This window comes from Phaenicophaeus curvirostris, chromosome 9 (genome assembly GCF_032191515.1).
Source record: "Phaenicophaeus curvirostris isolate KB17595 chromosome 9, BPBGC_Pcur_1.0, whole genome shotgun sequence".
Classification (NCBI taxonomy): Eukaryota; Metazoa; Chordata; class Aves; order Cuculiformes; family Cuculidae; genus Phaenicophaeus; species Phaenicophaeus curvirostris.
The window spans coordinates 16,524,739-16,550,557 of NC_091400.1; the positions used below are offsets into that span (position 1 = coordinate 16,524,739).

Consider the following 25,819-nt stretch of genomic DNA (forward strand, 5'->3'; position numbering starts at 1 on the left):
GATCTACATAGAGACATCACAGAATAAGAGGGTGCAAAAACTGCTTAAAACTAATGACATAAACTTTTTTCAGTTCTGTGTGGCAACTGAGTCCTGGGCCCTAATTTTGGTTTTAACACATGTTCGCAAAAAAATTAATCTATAAGTATTTCTAGTGATTTAGAAAAAATATGCACATTTGGGGGGTGGAGTAAGGTGGCTTTATTAATTAGTAATGATGAAGATACTGGTTTAGATCTTAATGCAAAAGTTTCACATAAAAAATAAGGGAATTGCATGCTCTATAAAGAAGATAAGCTGTTTCAACAAATTATAAGTTACCACTGTTATTTACTTTGCAAAAATTTAGTTCCTATTTTACTACATCATGACATGTCAGCAGCTGTTCGTGCCACAACTGCATGTTACAAAAGCCTGTTGGAGTAATACTACATATGTTTTTATCCTAGTAAATTTTTTTATCCTAAAATCCTGTGTAATACATTACTAGCAATTTGGAGATTTTTTTAAATTTTAAGATATTCTTTCATAGGCCTTTCTGGTTTGTGTTTAATTTATAATTAAGGCAGTATTCCTTGTTTTAAATATGTAATTTAGCAGAAAACTTTTGTAGAAAATGGCAGAATTGTTTCAGGATTTTCTAAGACTTTCTGCTCTAACTTAAGCCTATAGACAAAAGATTATATACCGGAATGATGCCTTCTGTGCATGAAACATTGTGAAATATCAGCCTTGACATGAATCTCTCCATTAAAAAAACAGAGAAGGAAGGAAGCGCAACAAAAAACGACCTGCAAGTAGAAGAAATGAGAATAGAATCTAGGTTTACAAAGCTTCATGCCAGACTTCTACACTGTAGTCCACACAACCCAAACTGAACAGCTTATCTTCATCATGCCATGTGAAATGCTTCAGGTGGTCCATTATGGAATTCTCTGGATTATACTATTTTTAAGAAACAATTTATTGTATCTGCAGTGTTTTTTCCAGACATGATAATAGTCAGGTTGTTCTCCATAGAGGATATTTCGTGGCACGGCGTGGTGCAGCAGTGGGCAAAGATACCTAGGCTAGCTGTGAACAATTTCCCTGGCTAGTACTGCCTGTTCCCATCAGCCCTGCTGAGCACTGATGGATACAAGCTTGGATGGAGTGCTGCACTGCTGAGCCTGTCTGGCTTCCCAGGACAGTGTGGTCTGACTTGGCTGGGCTAACATGTGTCCAGGACAGAAATAGATGGGTTCTACCTCACACGAAGCCTGCCTAGGATAATGCTCTATTCCATACAGTGAACAAGTCTTAACTGTGAAGTGAGTGAAATTGCTTACAACTGCTGAAGTTATCCCATCCATTTCCATTCCATGAGGTTTGAAATGGGGAAATCATTGTTCTTTTTCAAATTGCTTATATTCTAGTGAGAGTTTTTATCAGATCAGCTTTGTAATATTTAATTATACCTTGAAAAATGGTGTGAAAACAGCATTGGAAAAGTCATAGAATCATAAAATGGTTTGAGTTGGAAGGGACCTTAAAGATCATCCAGTTCCAACAACCCCCCTGCCATGGGCAGGGACACTTCCCACAGACCAGGCTGCCCAAGGCTCCATCCAACCTGGCCTCGAACACCTCCAGGGCTGGGACATCTACAGCTTCCCTGTGCCAGTGCCTCACCACCCTCATCAGTCCAATATCTTCTGTTGAAAAATAGCCCTCTTTTCAAACTCTGAGCCTGAAACTGTCAACATCTGTCAACTTGGATGATAACTTATCTCCTGAAAAACAGATGTTGCATGTGCTGCTATATAATGAGTATATTTTACATTGCAACAAGAATTCCTTGTGTGCTTTCTAGTATGGGAGAAGGAAGAATTTGTTAAGCTTAAGCTGTAGCTGTACTTCATGGTCAGCACAACAAGGTCCTTAATTGGGAATCACCGCAATAAATAATATCTTCTTCTAAGTGATCATCCTGGTGTATTCCGGTAGAGTTCTCTATATAATTTAAGAGGTGCTTTTGGTACATTAACAAATATTTCCTGCAGGGTTATCATAGGCTCCAGTGAAGTATTCATACTCAGGTGTGAACTGGGAGGTGTTCAGCTTCTGTGTGAGTCTGAGTTTACCCATTGGACTTGGACATTGCAAAATGTGTGTTTTGTTTTGTCCACTTCCCAAAGCTCAAACTCGGCCTCTTCCCTGTATCACTATGCCAGGCAATGCAGCAGCACCACCCTGTGGGAAATAATATTTCTCTTTATTTACAAGACAGTAGGCAAGAACTGGAAGGCAGTGTGTCTGTACAGAGCAGCCCTGGGCAGTACTGCGGACCAGTGCAAAGATGGTATGGCACAACAGATTACTTGCATCATTGTATCTTACAGTGAATTTCTTTAATGGAGGGTAGATTGAGCCACTCTTGACTCTTCATAGAAATTCAGGCTCATATTTTTTTCAAAATTCTTTATTGCTTCTCTTTATTTCTTCAGAGTTCATTTTCCAACAGAAAGGCAGGAGCGTCTGTGGTGGCAGAGTGTGGAGGGGAGCACAGATGTGCCACCACAGCTTTGGGAACCTACATCACCTCTTCTTTGAATTCTTCCCTGCTGCCCTCCATGCCCTCAGGAGGGTTTAAATAGCAATGATGCTGATGTTAGAAGTCTCAAGATTGAGAAGGACAGTGGGGGTCAGCTAACATACCCTTTTGCCCCACTTAGCTGAGCACAATAACGTAAGTAGTCACCAGTTCCTGACTTCAAACCTACTGTCATTCCTACCAGCTTTCAGGAGTGCTGTATCAGTCCTGCTACCAGTCGTTTCTGTTCACCCTCCCCACTCTTTCCCTAAGTAAGACCATCTTTGTAAGAGATAAGCTGGCAGGTGGCTGGAAAATAAAGGACAGGTTTTGCCTCAGCCCTTTTTTTTTTTTAGGGAGAAAGTGTGGTTGTATGATGTGTACCGTTAAGCTCCTGATCATTTTTGCTCGCGTGATGAAAGATTCTTCGAGGGAGAGCTGAGAGGGCTTGATATTTCATGATCTAGCATCATGTTTAACACTCCTTCAAGCCCATCGTCCCATCCCATTTGCACAACTGCCACTGTGGGGGTGGAAATGCTCGCTGCTGCCTGAAAACAAAAATGCAGATTCTTCCTGATGGGCTCTGTTACTAGTTCAGTTCATTCTACGTTACTGGCTGTGGCTCGAAAGTGTTTTGGAAGTGCAGCATTAGTTTTCCCTGAGCATCATGATTATACCAAGGTAAAATATAATGGAATTAGGCTGGCCTGTTGTAAAGAATGCTGACATCTGAAGACAATCTCCTCTTCCACTGGTTTTCTTTGTCCTTTCAGCTCTTTCTTCCACTCACACAGACTCTGTTGGCACCCACCCCTTTTCACACCTGTGCCTGCATTCTGATGCCCTGTTCTCCGGTGCTCATGCAATCTGCTCTAGGTGTGCTTTGCCTCCATGCCCACTTCAGTACATTTTTTGTGTGTGTTTTCTATCACTAGCTTGTTTAATAATCATGGCTGCAGATGGCCATCTCTTTGGCATCTCAAAGACTGTCTTTCCTTCCTTTCCAGAAGTTTGCTGTAGTGGTTCCTCAGAGCATGGTTTTGGGCAAACTAGATGGATGCTGGTATTTTGCACATTTTAATTCTCTGATGCAAGACCTCTGAAGCAACTTTACTGAGAGTTCAGGAAAATAAACAAGGCTATCTCCTGACCCTTTTTCCCTGTTACTTTTTCATAGTTGTTTCCCTTTCTTTCACCTAGTAACATGAGGATTGGTCAGCAGAGAGAGACCAGAAGCGACAGGTGATGGATGCAATACTCTTTAATAGTTCACAACAGTAACACTTTTTGTAAGCTTTTCAGTGAACTAGCCAAACAGTGGTTATTTTTTACAGTTAAACAATATGCAAGGTAGTTAACTGAACAAGTCTTCAACAAAAGTTTTTTCTAGATAACACTGAAAAAGATATTTTTTAAAATATTTGAAAAAGCTTCAAAAATTCCATTACTGTATAAGCATGTCTTTCAAACGGATACATGAAATACCACAGTACGATTCCCTTGTCTTTTTCTCAGTAGAAGGCAAGATCTGAATTCCAGCTTAGAAGTTCTGTGTTCTACAGATCACCACTTTAAAACAACTTTTATACCAGTGTTAGTATTGAAAACTAAGACAGCTTAGCTATTCTTTAGTCTTTTCAAGCATGCACTCAGTTGATGAATGAATAAACAAATGAACAATCATCATGTATAGTTTCTAGATTATGACCAGAAAGCGATGCCACCAGATGTTTCAGCTGGTTATAACTTCAACCTTAAAGAAAAAAAAAGGTTCTGAGAGTCTGTTGAAATATCCTTGGGTTTGGGGTTTTTTTTGGTATGGAGGATTTTTGGGAACTTTACATTGAGATAGAAAGTTGTAGCTGACATAATGCACTCAGATATTCTTCATTGTTGGGACACAATTCAACAGCTTTCTCATAACACTTAATTGCTTCATGTTTCTCACCATTTAGGTTATAAATGAATCCAAGTGTACCAAAATCTGTAGCATTTCTTGAACCTCCTTGAATTCTTTGATCCAACAATTTCTTCAGAATAGTTCTGCACTTATGGGCAATGCCAGAAACATTTTCAATTTTCAGTGCTTCTATGTAACACTGAATGGCTTCAGATTCCGATTTCATTTGAAAATGATGAAAATTGCCATAATGGTAGTAGAATCGTTGTTTATCAATATTGGGTATATTATTTATCTGAAACATTTTCTGAAATGTCGCTTTTGCTTCTTCATACCTCTTCGCTTCCACATACATTTTTGCTAGGTCAGTATGGGCAACAAAAAGTTTTGGCCTTTTGTCAGTCACTATTTTAAAATGAAAAATGGAATGCTGGATGAGTTCTTCCACTTGATCTTGAGGTGGATATCTTGTAGACTTTTTCAGTTGAAACAACTTTGCTCTGTAGCAGAGTGCTAGCTGGTGATGCAAAAACACAGAGTTTGGCGTCACTTCCAGGGCCTTTTTCACGATCTCCAGTGCCTTGTCCACATCTCCTTTCCTTCTGTAAAATTTAGCAGCATATCGCAGGAAATAAGGAAATTCAGGGGTTTTCTGCATTGCTTCTTGAATGTATCTCTCCCCTTCATCAACTCGCTTTAAGTCCTGAAGTTTTAATGCAAGTAATGCCACAATGGGAGTATCCTCTGGATTCAGTTCCACTGCACGCTTCAGGGGCTTGAAGGACAGGCTTACATCTTCACATTCTCTGTGAAAACAATCTTCCAAACGATGCATTGCTATTGCGTAGCCAGCATTAAATTCTGGGTTGTTGGGTTCACCCTTCAGAGCATTCTCAAAGCAATCCTTTGCTCTCTCATAATAATTTACTCCAAACTTTAAAAATGCCCATCCTTTCTCAGCATTGATTTCTGGAAGATGAATCTTCCATTGAGCTATACTTGAAAGTTTTTTGCAGCTGTTTGCCACTTTGTTTACATAACTTTGAGCTTCTTCATATCTCTCCATGTAGTAATAGATCCAGGCATAGTTCCCCCAGGTAACAAGACTTCTGGCAATTTCACCTGGATAATTTCTTTTCACTATTTCTTCAGCTTTTTTGAGACTTCTGAGGGCTTCCTCATTTGCATCCTTTAGGTGGCATACATATGATAGTAGATTATAAATTGTGATGTTGTATTTTGTGAAAAACTTGATCTGATCACCAATTGTTTCCTCTAGGTCATCAAGATCCACATCCTCTCTTTGCAAATTCCATGTGAAATGACATTGTAGCTGCAGCAGGGGCTGCTGCAAGGCAATCTTTGAAATGCTACTAAAAGAAATCAAAGAAAAACTTACTGATAGTCCATTTGCTTTTTGTAACCACACATGATGTACTTCAAAAGCAAGCAATACCTCAGCTGGTGCCTCTAGTCAACAATACTTCAAACAAGCCAAAGCTGTGGGAAGACATAGGTCTAAAGACCTGAGTATTTATTTTAGTAATTTTCCTTGCCAGTGCATGAGGGTACCTCTTGCACAGCAATGGAGCTGGTGTTTTGGATGTCAAAGAGAAGGGTTAATTTCTATGGTAAATCTGGTACACATCTAGGTCATAGGAACATATTTCTTACGCTGGGAACAGTTGCTGAAGCCTACTCAAAAAGAGGTAATCAAATAAAGAAAAAAAATCCCCCAAATACAGAGAAAGTAATATGGTGCCTTTCTCCTGTCTGTGTATTATATTTAAATTTAATTTTGAATTTTCTGCATTTATAAATGCATATTTGTTAGATTGTAGCACTGCTATGTTACGATCATACTGATGTATCCAGTAGCTGGCTTTCAAATCCCACCAGTCTTCCCAGCTGATAGCACTTGGGCACCCACTCCACTTCTTGGTACAGACCACACACTCACTCACTAACCCTCATCAGGAATCCTCTCTCCACCCAGCTGCCTCACCCCTACAGGCGACTGTACACACACACACACACACACACACACGCACATGCATACTGACCAGACCCTGTTTACATAAAGTGGTCTGTAATGCCCCTTTATTGCTTTCTGGTTTCCAACATTTGTTCCTTCCCAAATCACCCAGATCCCTCACTTCCCTGCCTTTGGTCCCCTCCCCAAACATCCCATAATAAGTCTTGTGCAATCCCCAAATGCTTTTCCCTGCTTCTTGTGAAGTGTCCCATATCCCTAAGCAGTTCAGACTGTAAGGTGTTCCTGTGGACCCCTGGTGCTGGGTGTCCTCCTGCCCATGGAGCTGAGGATCCCCTGGGAGGGCCAGGCAGGGGCTCATGTCCCTGAACTGTATGTGAGGTAATTACAGTACTTCTGGGAAGTGAGAGCAAGTTCCTGTTATCTCTGTCTTGTTAGAAACCTTTGGCTAGAAGTGAATACCACAGAAGGCCAGATACTAGCTTCCAAATCAGCAAAATATTGCAAGGATAGCTTGAAGTATTTAAGTAGCCCCATTCAGTTCAAGATGAAATGTGTATTTACTGCCTCAGCTGAGAATCATGAAAACATCAGTGACTGAAAAAAAAAAGAGTGGAGGGTAATAAATGAAAAAGTATTTGTGAAATGAAAATTTCAATGAAAATGAAGATTGATGGATGTCACAAAACCAGACTTGTGATACAAATTAAATGGAGTTTAGCTTAGTTCAATACACAACTGGTAAATGCAATTTCCAAATTGTCATAAACATGTTGGCTTTGCCCTAGTTGAGTGTGTGTGCACCTCTGTGCACACATGAGTCTTCAGAAAATGTAAGCTCCTCACCTTCCACTTGAAGCTGCAGCCCAGAACCTGCACTGCCCTGTTTGCTGGTCCTCACAATAGCAGAGATGAGAAAGTTAAGTTCGCAGCTGCACTAGCACCAGTTACCCATTTGGCTGGGCACCAGCTACTGCTGCAGCCTAGAATTCGTCCCTAAACTGCATGCACAGAGTTTTTCTGACTGTCAGTTGTGTTCACAGAGACTGGCCCTTGTTGGAGAAAGCAATAACATCACCATATTCAATAGCATCCTTATTTTACTTTGATTTCTTTAGTAAATTTTCTGCAAAATATTTTCCCCAAAGTCCCTCGCTGCTTACATTTATGTAAATAATAAGAATTACTTTCTATGCCATAGCAAAAAAAAAATCTTTCAAAGACCAGGTTGCCCACTTACCTCATGGTTTTCCTTCTCTGCTCACTTGTCTTAAGGTATCTTCAAAGCCAAATGAGTGTGGCTTACTGTTGTTATGATTTCCCTTTTATAGGCTCTAGACCTCATGTGGTCTGTGACCAATTTAATGAGACTCAGAAACTGAAACTGGCTTACATCTGAATCTGCAAACATTCTGAAGCAGCTGCCAGTTGGAGAATAGAAACTTAGAGTCACTGGCTCCGTGCCATGCATTACACTTTGTTGTGGAGAATGTGGCAACAGCTCCTAATAGCTCCCAGCGTTTACTTTGTTCAAATCCAGAGGCATCTATGATAAGGAGAATATTTCAGGCTAGTATAGGCTGACCTGGTTATCATGCATAGGCTAGCGAAGGGGCATTCCCCCCTATTCCCTGCCTCTGCTGATGTATCTTTGCACAATTTTGCACCATGCTTTAGGCTCCTGTTTTATTGGTATTCTGTCACCCACACAACACACAGCATCTTATTCCTTCTGCCTGCATGCCTTTACCCTGTGCCTTCATGTTGCGAGGTCTCTGCAGTTGTACCAGGCACTGTGTCATGGTGTCAGAGTACTAAATAGCTCATCCCATCTAGAACAACTGTTTGTTGCTGCTCTTTACATAAAACTGCAGTTGTACTGTGCAAAATCAACAGAAGTGATGCAAATAAAATGCAGACAATTCGAGAAATAGCTCTCACAGTTGTGCCAAGCAAAACAAAGCTGCAGGCAGTCAGGACAAACTCAAACAGAGCAGGCATGGCTATCCTTGGACCTGAGGCCATACAAACTCAGTGCAAAGCCTATGGCCTGTTGCTAGCAAGAGCAATGCCATGTTACAGGGCTACACATGAACAAATAGATGGGGCATTGGCTGGGTACTGGAGCTCCTGTGGATATAAACAACTCACTGATGCTTAGTTTAAAAATAAATAAATGCAGACCTGGCTTGATAAAATCGATTTTAGGGGTAACAAAGAGATCAAAGAAATACTATCTAACATCCACAAAGTGAGTTCCCAGTAGACAGTAACTCTTCAGGACAAGGCTGTCCTTTCCCTTCTCTCCCTTCTTTCCCATGTCAGAACTTCTGGTTTCTACAAGAAATTGGAGAGCCTTTGTAAAACACAAGTTTCTTGTATCTCATTTAAGTGACTCTGTGTGTGTGTGTGTGTGTGTGTGTGTGTGTGTTTGTTGATATTTTTTTGTTGGACCTGACGTTTCAGAGCTCAAGATAAAGGTTAGTACAGCTATTGCTCTGAGTAGTGTGCAACCTTCTAGCAATCAGGTATTTGATAAGTGCTGAAAAGAGTGAATTAGAAATGAAAAGATTGGAATATCTACACATACTAATGTATTTTATGGAAAATAAAAGGTGCGAGTAGTTGTAGAAAACTGTATTTAAAAGGTTTCTGTAAAATCAAATGTGGATACTAACGATTTCCCATGCCTCTAAGCACCTATGTGTTTCTTGTCCCTGCTTCTCTCCCAGTTGTCTGTATTCCTTGGTACATTGCTTAGTACCCAGCTTAGTACATATGGGAAAATGCAGAAATTTTCCCTCTGGAATGCAAAAATTTGCCGTAGTATCCATATTTTTACATATGTAGTTGCACCTATGTGTTTTGGTTTGACATCTATACCTACTGGATGAACTAACTGTGGGAAAGTACTTCAAAGAGAGGATGGGAAAGTAAGAGAATGGTTATGCAATGCCTTTCTGCAGCTATCTTTGCAACTCTCCTGGCACAGCACGGGAAAATTTAGAAATACTTGTTCAGTCCTGCTGCTTTCACTTTGGGGGAAGCTGCAACTGGGCTGACTGATAACAGCAAGAGCTGCGTTGCATAGGGGCAAATGCAAGACCTTCTTGGAAAACACTTGTCCAGAAATGGGCTGGAAACAACAACTGCATTCATATTTAATACAAAGTCTTTGTTTACTTGAGTGTTCTGTACATACACAAGAAGAGAGAATGATTTCAAACATATCTGCACATTTTAGAGAGAAAATTCGCATCTGTGCATTCCCTTGGAGCTGAAAAGGAGACCTGCTGACAAAGAATTCTCCCCTGGTACCATTAGCCCAGCCAAACAATTGCCTGAAATGTACTTTCCATTAATAAAAGAATTTAAATAAACTATACCATTGTAAATGACAGGATTGCTATAAATGTTCTATTTTATACTGGTTTCAATTTAGCCAGGTTTAGCCTTCTACAACTTGTGTTTTCCCCTGGGGGGTAAAAGAGTACCCTGTAATTAATTTTGCTGAAAACTCAAATAAATCAAAGAGCAATATATTTGCTGCCCAAATGGGATCCAGGGATGCAAAGGTTTGTATAACATCACTTGTATCAAGTGGTGTATCCATGTATCAAAACAAGTGGGTACTATGAAAACATAAATGATTTTTTGCAACTAAAATATTAATGCTTTCTAAATAAACAGAAACATTTTGGTACCTGGCATACTCCTGCTCTACCACTGTGTATTTTATATCGGGTTTCTGTGCTACTCTGAGGATATTACTATGGTCCTGGACCTAGTAACATGAATATTTATATTATAGGATTGAATTCACTCCAAGTTTTTGCAAAGCTGGTCACGTGTGCCCTGACCACAGACACACTTCTCTGGGAAGTTATAGTTATGCAATGCAGTGCTAGTTCCCTCAGAGCATGAAGGTAAAACAGGTTTGCAAGAGGCTGTGATGATTACCATGCTGGAACCGTGCCCCTACATGTAACTTGAGCCCACTTGTATTAGAATTGTTCTATTTAGACTATGCTCAAAGATGATGGAGAGATGATCAATTTGTGCATGAGTGATTGCTGACAGCGCACTGTGGTCCTCACAAAAGCCCTGCAGGTGCTCCGCACAACCCCAGGGATGCTCCCACTGTGGGGGATGCGGGGGGGCGGGGCTGCCTGGAGCCTCAGGGCATGTGGGGTGCAGAGCTCCCTCATGGGCGCGCCCCAGGACTGACGTGAGAGGGATATGGAGCTCTTGGAAAGAGTTCAGAGGAAGGCTGCAAAAACGGTCCGAGGGCTGGAGCACCTCTGCTGTGAGGACAGGCTGAGAGAGTTGGGGTTGTTCAGCCTGGAGAAGAAAAAGCTCTGTGGGGACCTTATAGCAACCTTCCAGTAGCTGAAGGGGCTACAAGAAAGCAGGGGAGGTACTTTTTACAAAGACATTGCTCTCTACAAAGGAAGTTGTGGAGAGGAGGGTGCTGGCCTCTTCTCCCAAGTGACAGGGGCAGGAGGAGAGGGAATGGCCTCAAGCTCTGCCAGGGGAGGTTTAGGCTGAACGTTAGGAAAACAAACTTCATGGACAGCGTCATTGGGCACTGGAACAGGCTGCCCAGGGAGGTGGTTGAGTCACCTTCCCTGGAGGTGTTTAAGGGACGGGTGGACAAGGCGCTGAGGGGCATGGTTTAATATTTGATAGGAATGGTTTGACTTCATGATCCGGTGGGTCTTTTCCAAAGTGGTGATTATATGATTCTGTGACATGGAGTAATACGACCAGGGGCAATGGCTGTAAAGTGGAGAGGGGCAGATTTAGACTAGACATAAGGAAAAATTTCTTCACCATGAGAGTGGGGAGGCACTGGCACAGGTTGCCCAGGGAAGCTGTGGCTGCCCCATCCCTGGAGGTGTTTGAGGCCAGGTTGGATGGGGCAGCCTGGTCTGGTGGGATGTCCCTGCCCACGGCGGGGGTTTGGAACTGGATGATCTTTAAGGTCCCTTCCAATCCAAATGATTCTATGATTCTACGACGTTAGGAAGAGATTCTTCATGACGAGGGCGGTGAGGCAGTGGCACAGGTTGCCCCAATGCCTGGAAGTGTCCAAGGGGGCTCTGAGCATCCCGGTCTGTAGGGGCGTCCGTGCCCACGGCAGGGGGGTGGAACTGGATGGGCTTTAAGGTCCCTTCCATCCCATCCCATCCCACCCCGTGACAACGCGGCCATAAGACCCCATCCCTCGGCCAGGAGGAACAGACGAGTAGGCAGCAGCCGCCCCGGGGACCCGCGCAGGCCCGGCTGCGGCAGCAAACAGTCACGCGCAGCCGCGGGGGGGGCGGCCTCATCGCTGATAGGGCCGCGCCGCGTGGCCCAAGGGGCTCCGCCCGCTGCTCCCGCCCCGCCTCGCGGGTCCCGCTGCTCGCTGGGTTCCTTCATCGTCCTGCGGATCCCGCTGCTCCCGGCGCAGGGATGCGGGCGGCGGCGGTGGTGGCCGCGCTCCTGCTGCAGAGTGTCGCCGCCTCGGGCGCGCTCGCCAGAGCCCCCAGGAATGTGGACCCTGAAACGAACATGAACATCGTGAGTGCGCGGCGGGGCGGGGGGTCGGGACGCCTGCAGCATCCTCTGCCTCTCTGCCGTCCTTCTCTTCTCCTCCCGGGCTCGACGCGGTCCTCTGTGCCCCGTGGCTCATCCCTGTCACGCATTTTCTGGTCCAGAGCTGCGGTTTTTCCTGGTGCCGGGTCTCTCTTGCTGCTCTGCTCTCGCTTGGCATTACCTCTCTTAACTTTACTCTCTTTCTGACACAACAGCCAGCTCCAGAAATTCCCTGCTGTTGGCTGTTGAGCTGCTCTTTCCTCTCAACTCTTGCATGTTTCCACATGCGCACGAGGATCCTTCAGGCTAGAAATGCTAGAAATAAGCCCTACAAGAAGAGAAGCGCTCCAGTCATCCGTGTAATCTAATTATCATTTTGGGGATTGAAACTAGTCATTTAGTCTAAGGTGAATTGCATTTGAATGGAATTTAGGCTTAAAATAATTCTGGAATGTTAATGGCACTGTGGATGATTAAAGATATACTTAAAAGCAAACATGTTCAATTCGTAGAAAAGAATCTTAGAATAGTTGGAATTAGTTTGGGTTGGAAGGGACCTTAAAGATCATCTAGTTCCAGCCCCCCTGCCATGGGCAGGGACGCGTCCTGCCACCAGGCTGCCCAAGGCCCCGTCCAGCCTGGCCTTGAACACCTCCAGGGATGGGGCGACTACAGTTTCCCTGGGCAATCTGTGCCAGTGTCTCACCACCCTCATCGTGAAGAAGTTCTTCATTATGTCTAGTTTAAATCTGCCGCTCTCCAGTTTATACCCTTTGCTCCCAGTCCTATGACTACAAGCCTTTGTAAAAGGTCCCTCCCCAGCTTTCTTGTAGCCCCCTTCAGCCACTGGAAGTTAAATGCTCCTTCTCTATCTTGTCTAGCAACCGAAGAGTAGAACTCTGATGATGTGTTGCATTTTTTACATTTTTTGTAAGGCATGGTTGGTGTTATAAAGCCAATTAAATGGCAAGTTCCCTGTCCTAAGGGAGTTGCTCAAATGAAAATGACATAAAGCCAGAGATGGGAGATAATCCTGTTAATGAAATCATAATGTTAAACAAGCATAGGTGGTTTCATAATTTTTTTTCTTCATCTTGTCAGCAGTCACTGAGAAACTCTGCCAGAGACGTAAGGGTTTGAAGAGAAAGGTGGATAAGAAATGGGACATGAAAATATGAGATGAGCTCGCAATGTCAGCAGCTCGCACATGTGCAAAGTGTTAGTGTTTTAAAGCTACCGTGTTTCTGGTTAATTTAAGCACATGACCAAAACTGATTGTGTACTCTGTATAACAGAGAAATAGGCATAAATTTTGAATATAAACCTGAAATGTTTTTAAAGAAGCTTTTCCCTACAGGAGATATGAATTCTTCCCTCCTTCTTTGCTTATCTATGCTGCTGTGGCACCGGTGGTTTTTTGCTGTTCTCACTTCTTTGTCACTGAAGATACTGCTTTCCTTGAGAGCAGACATTTTCATTTTGTCTGCCAAATCTGCATCTCAGTGTTTTGCCCAATTACCTTAATCTCCTTTTCAACATATTTAATCTTCTTTCTTACTCTAAGCAGCATGTGAGTAACTAATGTGACAGTGGATAGGAACAGGCTAGGGAGATCCAAGTTCCTAGGATAAGGGTTGTGCTCTGGCTGGTTCCTGACACCATACAGAGATAAGCCAGTCTGCATTAAATAGGCAGGTGGTATGGCACAGTCCTACCACATCTATAATTTCACATCACTGTCTTTGGAAGGAACCCAGACTACTTTGCACATGTTAATAAACTGAGGAGGCTCGCAGTCTTACTCCGGAGTGGTTTCTTTTCCTTCTCCAGAGTCAAATTATTACCTTCAGGGGATACCCTAGTGAGGAGTACGAAGTGACAACGGAAGATGGGTATATCCTTTCCATCAACAGAATTCCTTATGGAAGAAAAGGTCATGAGAGCAGCAAAGGTAAGATTTATGTCTGCTTGGAAAGGGAGAAGTCATGAAAAAGTTCTCTTATTTATAAAAATTATGCTCCTGTAATAATCTAGAAAAAAACTTAAAGACTCTATGACCTTTGCAGTTAGAATGTTTTACTGGTGAATATTGTGGCTGAAATAGATTAGGTACATGTATAGTGACTTGTGTAAAGGAAGGGAGAAGTTAGAAAGCTGCATTTTCCTGGCATTGCCTTTTTGTGACATTAGTAGAAGCCCTTCATCGTTGTTTGATTTTTTTTTTTTTTTGAAAAAAGGCTGAGAGGCCTGGATTTCTAGCAAGTGGAAAATAAAGACTGAGATTTCTTGGGTTTTTTTTTAAGAAATGAAGTCTCTTGAAAAGAGATTCAGTGGAACATTGCTGTGTTATTTCAACCCCCATTTTAAAAAATACTTCTTTATAGCAAATAGGTTTGCTAAAAATGCCCGACTATTTTCATAAGTAGAGGTAGTTCACATGCCTCTTTTGGTAAAATATAACTAAGCTACAAGAATTCCTATTAGAGCTTTCACAAAAAATGACTGTCTGATTTCTGCATGAAACAGAAAAAAAAAATCATTTTAACCTGTCTGAAGATCCCTTCATAGTAAGGCACAAGCCCGACCAATACTGCATACTGCTGGGGTGTCATATTTTACACAGATGCTTAAATAGTTAAAAGAATATAAGATAAAATGACTTGAGAACATCTTGAGTACAAAACATTTTAAAATATATTGCAAATTAGGATATGTGACAGGTAGTTGGCAACAGGCAGCGCTGCCCAGGTTGTTTTATGTATGTGATTTGATGGGGGACAGGGAAGAGCATTGGCATGTGCCACCAGAGCACTGTTAGAAGCTGTAAGATTAATTGTGAAAGCTAGTATAAAACCATGGAAGGGATGCAGGGGGTGTAGTGTTGAGGAGGTAGAGGAGATAGAGGAGAGGAAGGATAGGGATATGCAAACTGAAATTTAAGGGAGCAATATGGGCGAAGGTTGGAATGATGGAATGCTTTAAAAAAAGAGACAAATGCACGTGGAAGAGGACAAATGTAGCCTTCAACTTGCGTTCCTTGTACACTGCATATGGAAATGACAATATATCCGAACAAAAATGGCTGGATTTGGTGCAGTCTTCTTGCTGTCGCTTATAAAAGATCCTACAGACAATCGCATGCATACAACAGCAGACTGTTGGCATAGAAACTGTACTTATTCTAAGGACTGCCTCCGAACCATTACACTAAGAAAACCTACGATGAGAGGTAAAAACATGGAGCTCACAAAAGACATCAGTGATTGTCATGGAACCTTGTGTGAATAAGACCCATGGAAAAAACCCTCTCCTCTGCCAAAGGCCCAGCAACAGTCTTCTTTACCTAATCTGCTGCTTTTTGTATGACTTAGGATGTTTGCACTGCCTGCTGCCTCTCACAAGATGGGTATGTAAAGATCAATGGGCGGACGAGGCCGGTCAAACCTGGCAGGTGTCTTTGTACTTAAGAATTTCAGAGAACCCCACAGGAAAAAGACAAGCTATCTTTGTACCTGTTGATTTTGTCAATTCCTTCATCAATGACATAAGCAAACAGAAGTTTCCTGATGTGTGGGAATTCTCCACATTCCCCTTGCCACACCCTCGACCCCAAGTTCATATTTTGCAAAGTGCTTTCATTTTAAAAACAGGGACTACTGAGCACATTTGAGGAAGTACGATCTCCTAGAAGAATGAAGATTTCAAAGTTCATGTTGATCTTAAGTTTTTATAGACGTGGTATCTTTTCCCAGAAAGATACCAATAACGTGTTACTGCTGACTTAGCATATATATGCCATAATTATTATTTCGTAATACCTGCATAATGTGAATAGCATCCCTTGGAATTATGTGTCACATGGTGTTTTGGAGCAAAGCCTACAGTTCTTCAGTTAAAACCAAAAAAACCTAAAGGCAAAACATGAATGATTTTCTGTTTTGTTGTTAACTAAAAATCTAAGCCAACTTCACAGCAAAGATAAGATGGGTATGGAAACAAGTCTCTCTTCAACTTCTCAGAGGGCAGTGAGGAGGACAAAATGCTCTCTAGGAGGAAGGTTTTAATGTTCAAGGCCCCCCTTTCTTACTCCCTCTCTGGGGTTATAGGATCAGAGGGGTAATACAAAATAATCATTGTCCAAGTCAGTGCTTCATATGATTGTGCAATTCATGTGCAGATCTGATGACTGCTTGGTCAATTGAAAAAGGAACTAGCAGAAATTGGAGTCTAAGAGTACAGAATTGAAGAGTTAAGCTGGTTAAACAGTTTCTTCCTCCCTATGTTGTGAAACATGCTAGTAGCAGCTGTAAGGGAGCCTCTTCAAAAAAATCAGAAATTGGTTGATTTTAATTAAGTAAAAGTGAATGAGGTATCAAAACTAAATTGAATACTGCTGAAAACATATTTATTGTTGAGCTTGAAATTCCTGTGCACTGTTCATATGTCAATGAGGTATTCCTGCAGTGGAGTAAACAGTCATGTTGAACTGTACTGACTTCAGTGGCAGTTTGGGGCTGCTGGAGATTTGCTCTGGTTGCAGGGAGAGCAGTCAGAATATTTTTTAAACAAAATAGGAGAAGTGGGCACTGACAAGGTTCCTCATCACAGATGTAAAGGCTGCCAGGAGGGAAGAATATTGCTAATTTGGATTTTGGAACCCACAGCAAATATTTATGGACTTGACCTTGAATGGAGAGTGTAGATGACTTGAAACAATTGTGATGTGGCTGTTTCTGCTGAAAAGTCCAAGTCTAAATTATCGGTGGAAGAAGTGTTGCGTAAGTAGTAGAATGATGTGTCATTGGTGGAGGTAAATTCCTGTGTAATTTCTGGCATTGAGCTAAAGTTACCATGTTATCAGTTTTATATTATTACAGCAGGAGAAAAAAAAACTTACCTGAACTAGTGCACGATCCAGAGACAGGCCTTTGGGTTTTCTGAATTTCATGTTTCTTCTAAAGAATTACATGTCACTTCATATTCTTTATGTAGAAGTAAGAAATTTAATTTTTTTAAAATCTGTATTCCACATAAAGGTGTTATTTTCCTTTTCAGTACGGGGAAGTCAGGAGAGAGGCTTCCTAAATTCCACCTGGGTCTTGAGTGATTCTTTTAACTACTCAGGTCCAGGGGAGTAAGTAGTTTGAAACATAATTCCCTTGTTTGGCTGCTTGTACTGTTCTTCGGGTTCTGCCAGAGCTTTGGTGTTGGAAGGGAGTTGCATAGAGATAATATCAGTACGGACTGCAGACATTTCCACAGTTTGGAACCTAGTTTAGCATTATCTCACCTGGGAAATGAATATATTAGTAGCAGATATATGGGAATGCCTTCCCTAGGGTTAGGGGCAGGGCAAAAGCTGTAAGTAGTTTCTCTGTCTCTGTGTTTGGGCCACTTTGCTGAGTATTTGTGAGCTTGAAACAGTTGTAAGGGCTACCTGTATTTTTTTTTCTCGTACCTTATGTTTTTCTCATATTTGCTTATTGCACATTTGCGCTCTCTTTTGAACTTCAAGGAGTCTTTGGTTCTAGTTAGGAAAATAACAAGTTGCTAGTTTAAATTTCTTAATGATACAAAGTAGCTTCATGTGAAAATATGATTTCATGGCACTATGGATGTTATATGGATTCCTAATCTTGGCAGATTAAGTCAAATAGGTTAAATATTCAGAGTACAAATCCAAAGCAGACTTTCAATAACTCACTTAAATTACTTGTAGGCATTCAATTGAACAGAAAGCTATGATAAATGCTTTCTTTTTCAGGTCCAAGGCCTGCTGTGTTTCTGCAGCATGGTCTGCTTGCAGATGCCAGTAACTGGATCACAAACTTGGATTACAACAGCCTCGGCTTTATGCTGGCAGATGCTGGCTATGATGTATGGCTGGGAAACAGCAGAGGGAACACCTGGTCCAGGAAACATAAACACTTCACAGTGAAGCAAGAAGAATTCTGGGTTTTCAGGTATCCTCATCTTGCTAGAGAAACTGCTGCTGCTGTTTGTGAACAGGCTTCTCTTCTTCTCTGCCCATCACCATAGTTCAATCACAGTGTGAACGTACAAGATACTTTTGTCTTGTTATGTGTGCTGTCACATATGTAGAGGCAGTAAAGGGGAGTTTTATGGTCTGTGTAATTTCCTGAGACAGGCCTTTTAGGTGGTCAGTAGAATGCTAATTGCTTTCCCTGGTGCTTGGTGTGAAGTCTCAATCACCAGTGTTCTGCTTCATCCATAGGAAGCTTTTCTTTGTCTGGACAGCTGATTTGCTGTGCAGTAAAGTTCTGTGGAGTTGTTCCACACTGGTAACTTTACTTACACAACGGACTCTTTATCTTTGCTTTGTAGCTATGATGAAATGGCTAAGTATGACATTCCAGCCTCAGTGGACTTCATTTTGAAGAAAACTGGCCAGGAACAAGTATTTTATATTGGCCATTCACAGGGCACCACAATGGGTATGTGAAGAGATGCATTTGTTTGAATATATTGTGTTTGAAATGATATCATGGTCCACATATGTGATTTAATGATAAAAGTAGGGCTTTTGAAATTTATTGCTTCTGGCTTTTAGCTCCTTCCTGGAATATTGATCAACATTAAAATGAAAAGACTTAATCTTTCTGCATTTACTTAAAGTGGGAAACTGTTGAAATGATAGTTGCAGGTACACACTAGTACAATTTCTATTGAAATAAATTAATGAACTGTGGATAATGAAATTAGAATCATCAGACATGTAGAATAAAGATTTCCATTTCTAGAGAATTTTTTGTATGTAAGGACGGTCTTGGGGGCTTTTAGTGCTAGAAGAATGATGGATTAGTTAGCATGAACTTGTTTTTCAGAAGAAAACAAATACTTCTAATTTGCCTCATTTAATTTGTCTTCTGTTAGAAAGAGATCAATTTACAATATCTGAACTGATTCTAGATACAACAATCAAACTGTTGATCTAAAATTACTTTTGCACGCTTTATCTTAGATTATATAGAATCATTGTGAGGTAAAATTCTGATCTAACTTGATGTTTGTTAATTATTCTCATATTATTTACAGCTTTCATTGCTTTTTCAACTCTGCCACATCTGGCTAAGAAAATCAAAATGTTCTTTGCCTTGGCACCAGTAGCTACAGTCAAGTTTGCTACCAGCCCTCTGGCAAAACTGGGAGTGGTTCCTGACCTGCTACTCAAGGTTTGTATTTGAGTGTAAATGTTTTAAGCCAAATGAGATGTTGTCCCCTTTTGTAGTTGAAAACAACATAGCAGACAAGAATACCTGACCAGTTTTTCCATAAGGCTGTGGAAGTCGGCAGTGGCTTCTCTGGCTTTATTACTGTCTAATGAGACAATTTGCATCAATTTAAAGTAGTATTTTACAATTACAACTTAATAGATGGAATAAAATGATGGTTTTCCATTCACATGTTTCTAGAATTTAAGCTACAGAAATCACATGATTAATTAAATAGTTAATTTTAGAAGAGTCATATGATTGCTTTATGCAGGATACTTCCGAATTCTTATGAACTTTAACAGATTTGTTTCACAATTAACCATTTGGTATTGTAAGAGGATCCTTTGGAGTGTGATTAAGACGAGCATCTTTATTTAGATGCAGTGAATCATCCTCTGGAGGAGTCTACCTTTCCCCATTAACATCAAAGGGAATGTAGTAGGAGTGGAAGGCTGCAGTAAATGCCTGAGGTCAGACATTGTGAACACCCTGCTGCGGGTCTTTTTTTAACCATCACTTTTCTTTCCACCACCCGTGGAGATTCCCACACAGAGCTGATTGTTGTGTGAGATAAACCTTTATTTAATATACCTTGTACAGATTTAATGTCTGTTTGTTACTAGTTCCCTTTTCCAAAGGCTGTTAACGTAAAAGTGATACTAATAGTTGTGACCTCCTGTTCCTCATGTCATTAACCTTGTCTCATGAGAGTGATAGCTGATCAGTGCCCTGTGCAGATGTTCATGTTGTGCTGAAGAACTTCATTCTCATGATGACTTGAAAAAAATGGAGTGCAGAAGTACGTGACAGCGACAAACCCATGGGTCAGGCATATCTTGAAAGAGCTGCGTCACTTTTAAGGAAGTTCTCAGTGGGCCATACCCATCAAGAGGAAGTGGCCACCACAGCTCTTGCAACTTGTTTTTCTTACATGGTTTGAAGCGAGGAAGTTGCAATTACAAAGCCGCTTAACAGCAGATGCTGCTTTATAAACATATTTTGGCCATAAACAGTTCTGATGACAAGAAGCTTTACAGTATTCCTGTAAAATACTGAATTTAAAATTGAATCTGAGCTTAGGTTAGGGATTGCTGAAAGGTTGTTCCAGTTCCCATGTACTTCTTGTGTGGGTAATGGTCTGCATCAGTTGTAGCAGAAGCACTAACTGTGACCTTCCCATTGGACTGTAAACAAGGTTGATAAGGAGATTAATCATTTTCACATGACAGGCTCATCACCAGTGCAAATAGAAATAGTTACTTCAAGAATGTTGTAGTATAAAAACTAAACCCAAGTCTTTCTATGCAATTACATTTGTCCTCTGTGTTTGTTATTTTGTAGGACATGTTTGGAAAGAAACAATTTCTCCCTCAGAATTTCGTGCTGAAGTGGCTTGCTACTCATGTTTGCACCCACAGAATACTTGATGACCTTTGTGGCAACATGTTCTTTCTTCTGTGTGGGTTTAATGAGAGGAACTTGAATATGGTGTGTCCTAGTGATTTCAATAGCTAAGTTATTGTGAACTCTAACACAGTATTGAGTCTGTATCGCTACTGATTGTCCTTTAAGTGTAATTGGAAAACTCACAATGCTGTCCTCATCATATTGTGTTTGGATAAGTATCTTTCCTTGGTGTAGATTAATTGTCCAGTTAGGATGGATAGAATTGACCTTTTGAAATATTGCTGGAAAGCTAAAATAGATTATTTTAGATCTGTTGGGGAGCTGGGTAATAGAAGTGAATTAACAGGATGGACCGGTTTCTGACCCTGCTGATGCCTTCAGCTGTGGTCCTAGTTCCAAAGCACTTGCTCATAAGACTTGTTTTGCTATCTAAAAACTAGTTAACAGCAGCTGGTGTTAGACCACCTTTTTTCATAATGCTTCTTAAAGCGTTCCTGTCTCCCTAAAATCAGTAGAAGCTGGTGTCAGTTTACCACAGGTGGATGAAGGCTGAGAATGTTTTTTGTGGAGTGAGATAGAATTAGCATTATTTTTTTGACCATTCTGTGTTCAAAAATGTATATTTTTTGTGTTTTATATCAAGGTGAAAGTGCAGGTTTTTGATGTTTTCATGCCCAGCACATACAGTTTTCGTGGTTTTAATGTGGATAATATTTTTTTTCTGCCAGAATTTGTTTCCTCTGGGTATTTTGTACCTCTAAACTCGAAGTGTATGAAGTTCTGAATCACTTTGGACTGACACTTACTTGCTCAGATGTAGAGTAATGCAAGGTTTCTGTGGAGGTCCACCTAAATATTAGTTAATGTGCTACTAATTCTTACAATACTAGCACTTTTTAAAACATTGTGAATATACAAAAATGCTTAAAGTGCATCATAATTAGGTTTGAAGTGCTGCTTTAAAATTCTGCACCTAATTTTTTATTAACCCCCCAAATACTTTTACCTCCTCTTTAATATGGCTCTGTTTGACTTCTGTTTATAACAGTTTTAAGGGGAATTTTCCAAGAAGCAATAGTGGGTAGAACTATTGCATTATGAGGAGTAACCATGTTAATTATCTTGTTGCAGAGCCGAGTGGATGTGTATTCAACACATTGCCCTGCAGGGACGTCTGTACAAAACATGATCCACTGGAGCCAGGTAGAGTTTCCAGAATCCAAAATGTCCATGTCTCTAGCTCATTTGTAGAGTATTGATGTCTCTGATAGTAAGTGGAATAAAATGACTGAATATATACACAGCGTAGCCCAGGTGAAATTCTGGGATGGCTGGTGGTCAGAATGGCAGCTGTTCACTGCAGCTGCTTTGATGATACTGACATGGTGGCTCATCCCTCTCCCCTATTTCTTTGAAGATGTGATAACTGTAAGTACTTCAGGCTAACAAACAGTGGATTAACTTAACTTAGAGAGCTGTTGTAAATAACTATTTGCTCCCCTTTCAGCAAACCCTGTTTTGATTAGAAGTTATATTTTTAGTCAATGAAAATCAGCAGATTTTCTGTTCAGTTCTATCTGGCTTCATTTTATATGTTATTAGCATGTTTTGAATTTTACCTCAATGCACAATTTCATGCCTGTGATGCTATTATGCCTGAAGCTCGCTTGGCAGGCTGACAAATAAGAGAAGATGTTTGCCATGGAAGCAGTGCTCAGTGCTCCTGGTGATCTTGCAGCTGGACTTGGTCATTTATTTAGAAGCGGTGTGTTCTGCTGTACATTGGTGTTCAAGTGTTGACTCGGAAGGAAATTTGTGAAGGCTTTTTTTTTTTTTAGTCCCGATTCCTATTATTTAGACTTCTGTTCCTGAAAAATAATAGGTGATAAATCATACAGAATAGAAAGCTTCATGCTATGTTCATATACATTTAGACAGCAATGTAAATATTTCAGAAGTAAGCATAGAGATGCCACATCCTAGCTTTGGATACACTGAATCGTTTTCCTCAGTCTTGCCTACTGTTGTTATAAAAGACTGTGAAATCTTAAGGGACCAAGTCTCATGGTATTGAATGTTATTTTTTTCCCACTCCTGTGACACTAGGCAAAGCAGTAACACTTGTCCTTGTTAATACTTGGCATTTCATTGTTTCTTCTGTCAGTTGCCTTTGCTAGTTCTCCAGGTGACGTGTACTTTTTTATTCTTGCAGTAGACATGTTGCAGTTCTTTGTATTTGTGAATATTTGTTTATTTCTAGGCTGTGAAGACTGGGGAACTCAAAGCTTATGACTGGGGAAGCAAGGCTGCAAATATGGCTCACTACAACCAGGTAGACATCTTTTATAGATATTTTATAATTCTTGAGTGTCACAAATAAGTCCTTGGGCACTTCTCTGGGTGCTGTGCTTATGCTGTGTGCCAAATAGCTACTAGTGTTACCCAGTAACTATGGTAGAGATTGGCCTTTTAAAAAAAAACCCGACAGGACTGTAGAGCTCTGAGTTAGTCCCAAGTCAGTATGGAGCCCACATTTGGCATCGAAGTTGTGATGGCACAGTGTTTCTTGAGGGTGGCCCTGCCTGCCTAGATCATGAGATCCCACTGCACTTCTTGCAATAAGACAGTCTGTCAATTAATGTGTACTGCTTATCTTCAGCCTGCCTGATCTCTGCATGTTTGTTTCTAAATTGCTGTCTGCAATACTAAAAATATTTTTCCCCTTGTCACTTCAGTGACTGGGTAATATTGCTGTATAGTACTTTGAGTAGGAATCACTTTTTGTATCTGAGACTTTTGCTACCCTGCTGTCTTGTAAACTCCGCAAACTACCTTTACTGGTATGTGTGTTACAATATTGTAGAACTCTTGGAATTAGTTTTCTGTTGAGTCAGGACTCCATCTCCATCTTAAGCTGCCCAAGAGAGGAGAAAAAGAGAATGTGACAGATTCTTGCATTTGCTAGTCTGTCACAGTACAATTTAGCATCACACTGAAGACTTGTTGTTTCTAATGCTTTTGTTTTCACTTTCCACCTCCTCAGTCTACTCCGCCTTTCTACAAAGTAAAAGAGATGACTGTACCCACTGCAGTGTGGACTGGTGGGCAGGACTGGCTGGCAGACCCAAAAGATGTTGCTATGCTGCTCACTCAGATCACAAACTTGGTTTACCACAAGAACATCCCAGAATGGGAACATTTGGATTTCATCTGGGGCCTTGATGCACCTTACCGCATGTATAATGAAATAATTAACATGATTAGGAAGTATCTCTAAACTGGGATGGTATTTCAGAGTATTGGTTCACCAGGAATTTATCTTTTTGGAACATGTGCTTTTCTGGCAATAATGCTACATTGTTTATTTATGATGCATTTTTAAAATGCCAGCAATGACTACTGGATCGGATTCATATTTGATTTGTTTTTCTCAGTATTATTTCTCTCTCCTGCAGAAATCCTCATTGTTTCCTGCTGATTTTGCACCCAGTGCCATGGTAATCAAAAAACAGCAGTATGATTTTGCACAAAATGAGTATGTTATGTGCATATAAATTTAGTATTATGTCTAAAAGACATATTTTCTATTCAGCACCTCAGGTGCTTGACAAAACAATAAACGTTTCGCTGTGCATAAGCCACTGCCATTTCTCAGTACACTGCCATTTCTGAGTACCTTTGAGAAGAACTCCTTGTAGCGCAGTGATGCATTTGGTGCTGGCACTTGAAAAAGCACTTAGTGACTTTTTGCTGCTTTGTTATTTTAGCTATCACATACAAGCTAGCTACATCAGATGATTTTCTTTTTCAATATTGCCCAGAAGAACTGTCATGAAAGCAAAGATCACCACTGTCAGTTTAAATCTCCTGTTTTGGAACTGATTTATTGCTGCATTTTTCTTGATTTAGTAGTGTCCCTGAAGCCCTTCATGTTTCATATACCAGCTAAGGATAAAAATCATTATTTACCTGTGTGAATTCCTGGAACAAGAGAAGTGGTTAAAAGAAATACCATGTTCAGTTAACTTTGATAATAGGTTATGGCTTTCAAGAAGAAACACGTAACATACTTGTGCTTTGTTTTCTTTGCACTGACTACTAGAAAACAAGCTTCCCCAGTTTACTACTGGTGTGGGAAAAGCCAAAGAATTGGTTCTATAGCTTCAGTGACTTAATTTGCAAGGACTCTTCATCTTAATCAGCTGCTACTTTGAATATCTGTTTACTTTCTAGCTGCTTATGTGGTGCTTGGACCATTGTGTTCAGGAACTGTAAAACACTGTGGTAAAGCCTGGAAGTATTAACGGCAGTCTCCATTTGTCTCAGTTACCACTTGAAGTGGAGCTAAGACCCTATTTAATGGGGAGAGAGGATTCACATCTGCTTCAGGGGTCTGACTTGACTTTGGAGCTGCAACTGTCTGTGGTATAGGTGCCTTGCTCTTCCCATTGACTATGCAGAGGACTTTGGCTGCTCTGAATTGCACAAAAGTTCCATGCCAAATGTAAATTTATGAACAATCTCCAGAGTCAATTGCCTCGGTCTAGATGATAATTTCTGTGCTGTGGTTGGAGTTCAATCTGTATCTCTGTCAGTAATCCCAATAGGAAAAAAGGCATTTTCTACATGGCATAGAAAATAGGGCATTTTAAAGTGAGGCAAACTTTTTTGTGAGGAGAAAAAAGAAAATGCAAAAGGATGCAAAAACTGTAAGGTTTTGGGTTTTTTTAATTCCTGATTCAGACTCGGGGAATATTCAGGCTTTGTTTAAGGACAAACCGGTTCATGTTTCAGTTGTTATTCCTAGCAGAACCTCTAAGTTTGCTTTATATTTGTAGCAGCCAATATTTGCTTCACCTTGCTGTGCTGGAAGGAAGTTTCTGTAGGAATCCCAAGTGGCCAACTCAGCAGTTGTGGGGGTATGTGATATGGCAAGAGCCACATGCATCATGTTCATTAATCTTGAGATACTTCAATAAAAGTAAGATGTGCTTGGAGTTCTGAGCAATGTGTTCTGTTTCACTTCCTGTTGCCTGAATACATGTGAGTCTTTGGGGCAGAGTATCCAGAGAACCAAGTCTGTTTTTCACAACTGTTCATGCGTAGAACAAGTATAATACTAAAGTAAA

General features: G+C 40.8%; 2 protein-coding genes across 3 annotated transcripts; one reads left to right on the forward strand and one right to left on the reverse strand.

Moving 5' to 3' along the window:
* Positions 1-3,818: 3,818 nt before the first annotated feature.
* LOC138723844 (interferon-induced protein with tetratricopeptide repeats 5-like) lies at positions 3,819-7,870 on the reverse strand. Of its 2 annotated transcripts, none has more exons than XM_069863226.1 (2): positions 7,709-7,870; positions 3,819-5,845 (listed from the first exon to the last, which is right to left on the reverse strand). In XM_069863226.1, the coding sequence occupies exons 1-2, from the start codon at positions 7,711-7,713 to the stop codon at positions 4,414-4,416; spliced, it is 1,437 nt and encodes a 478-aa protein (XP_069719327.1). In that variant the 5' UTR covers positions 7,714-7,870; the 3' UTR covers positions 3,819-4,413. The 2 variants fall into 2 exon arrangements, with proteins under 2 accessions (XP_069719327.1, XP_069719326.1); XM_069863225.1 differs by having other exon boundaries at positions 3,819-5,848.
* A 4,048-nt stretch (positions 7,871-11,918) lies between these two features.
* Positions 11,919-25,687, forward strand: LIPA (lipase A, lysosomal acid type). Its single transcript, XM_069864386.1, has 9 exons — positions 11,919-12,033; positions 13,879-13,999; positions 17,813-18,011; positions 18,394-18,503; positions 19,105-19,241; positions 20,625-20,771; positions 21,822-21,893; positions 22,951-23,022; positions 23,734-25,687. The coding sequence occupies exons 1-9, from the start codon at positions 11,926-11,928 to the stop codon at positions 23,965-23,967; spliced, it is 1,200 nt and encodes a 399-aa protein (XP_069720487.1). The 5' UTR covers positions 11,919-11,925; the 3' UTR covers positions 23,968-25,687.
* Positions 25,688-25,819: the final 132 nt, after the last annotated feature.

Excerpts from the sequence above, each read along its gene's own strand:
- LIPA (XM_069864386.1), top strand. The coding sequence starts at position 11,926 with ATGCGGGCGGCGGCGGTGGTGGCCGCGCTCCTGCTGCAGAGTGTCGCC. Across the intron at positions 18,504-19,104 it reads TTCACAGGGCACCACAATGG|CTTTCATTGCTTTTTCAACT; the intron begins GTATGTGAAGAG and ends TATTATTTACAG. Across the intron at positions 19,242-20,624 it reads TTCCTGACCTGCTACTCAAG|GACATGTTTGGAAAGAAACA; the intron begins GTTTGTATTTGA and ends GTTATTTTGTAG.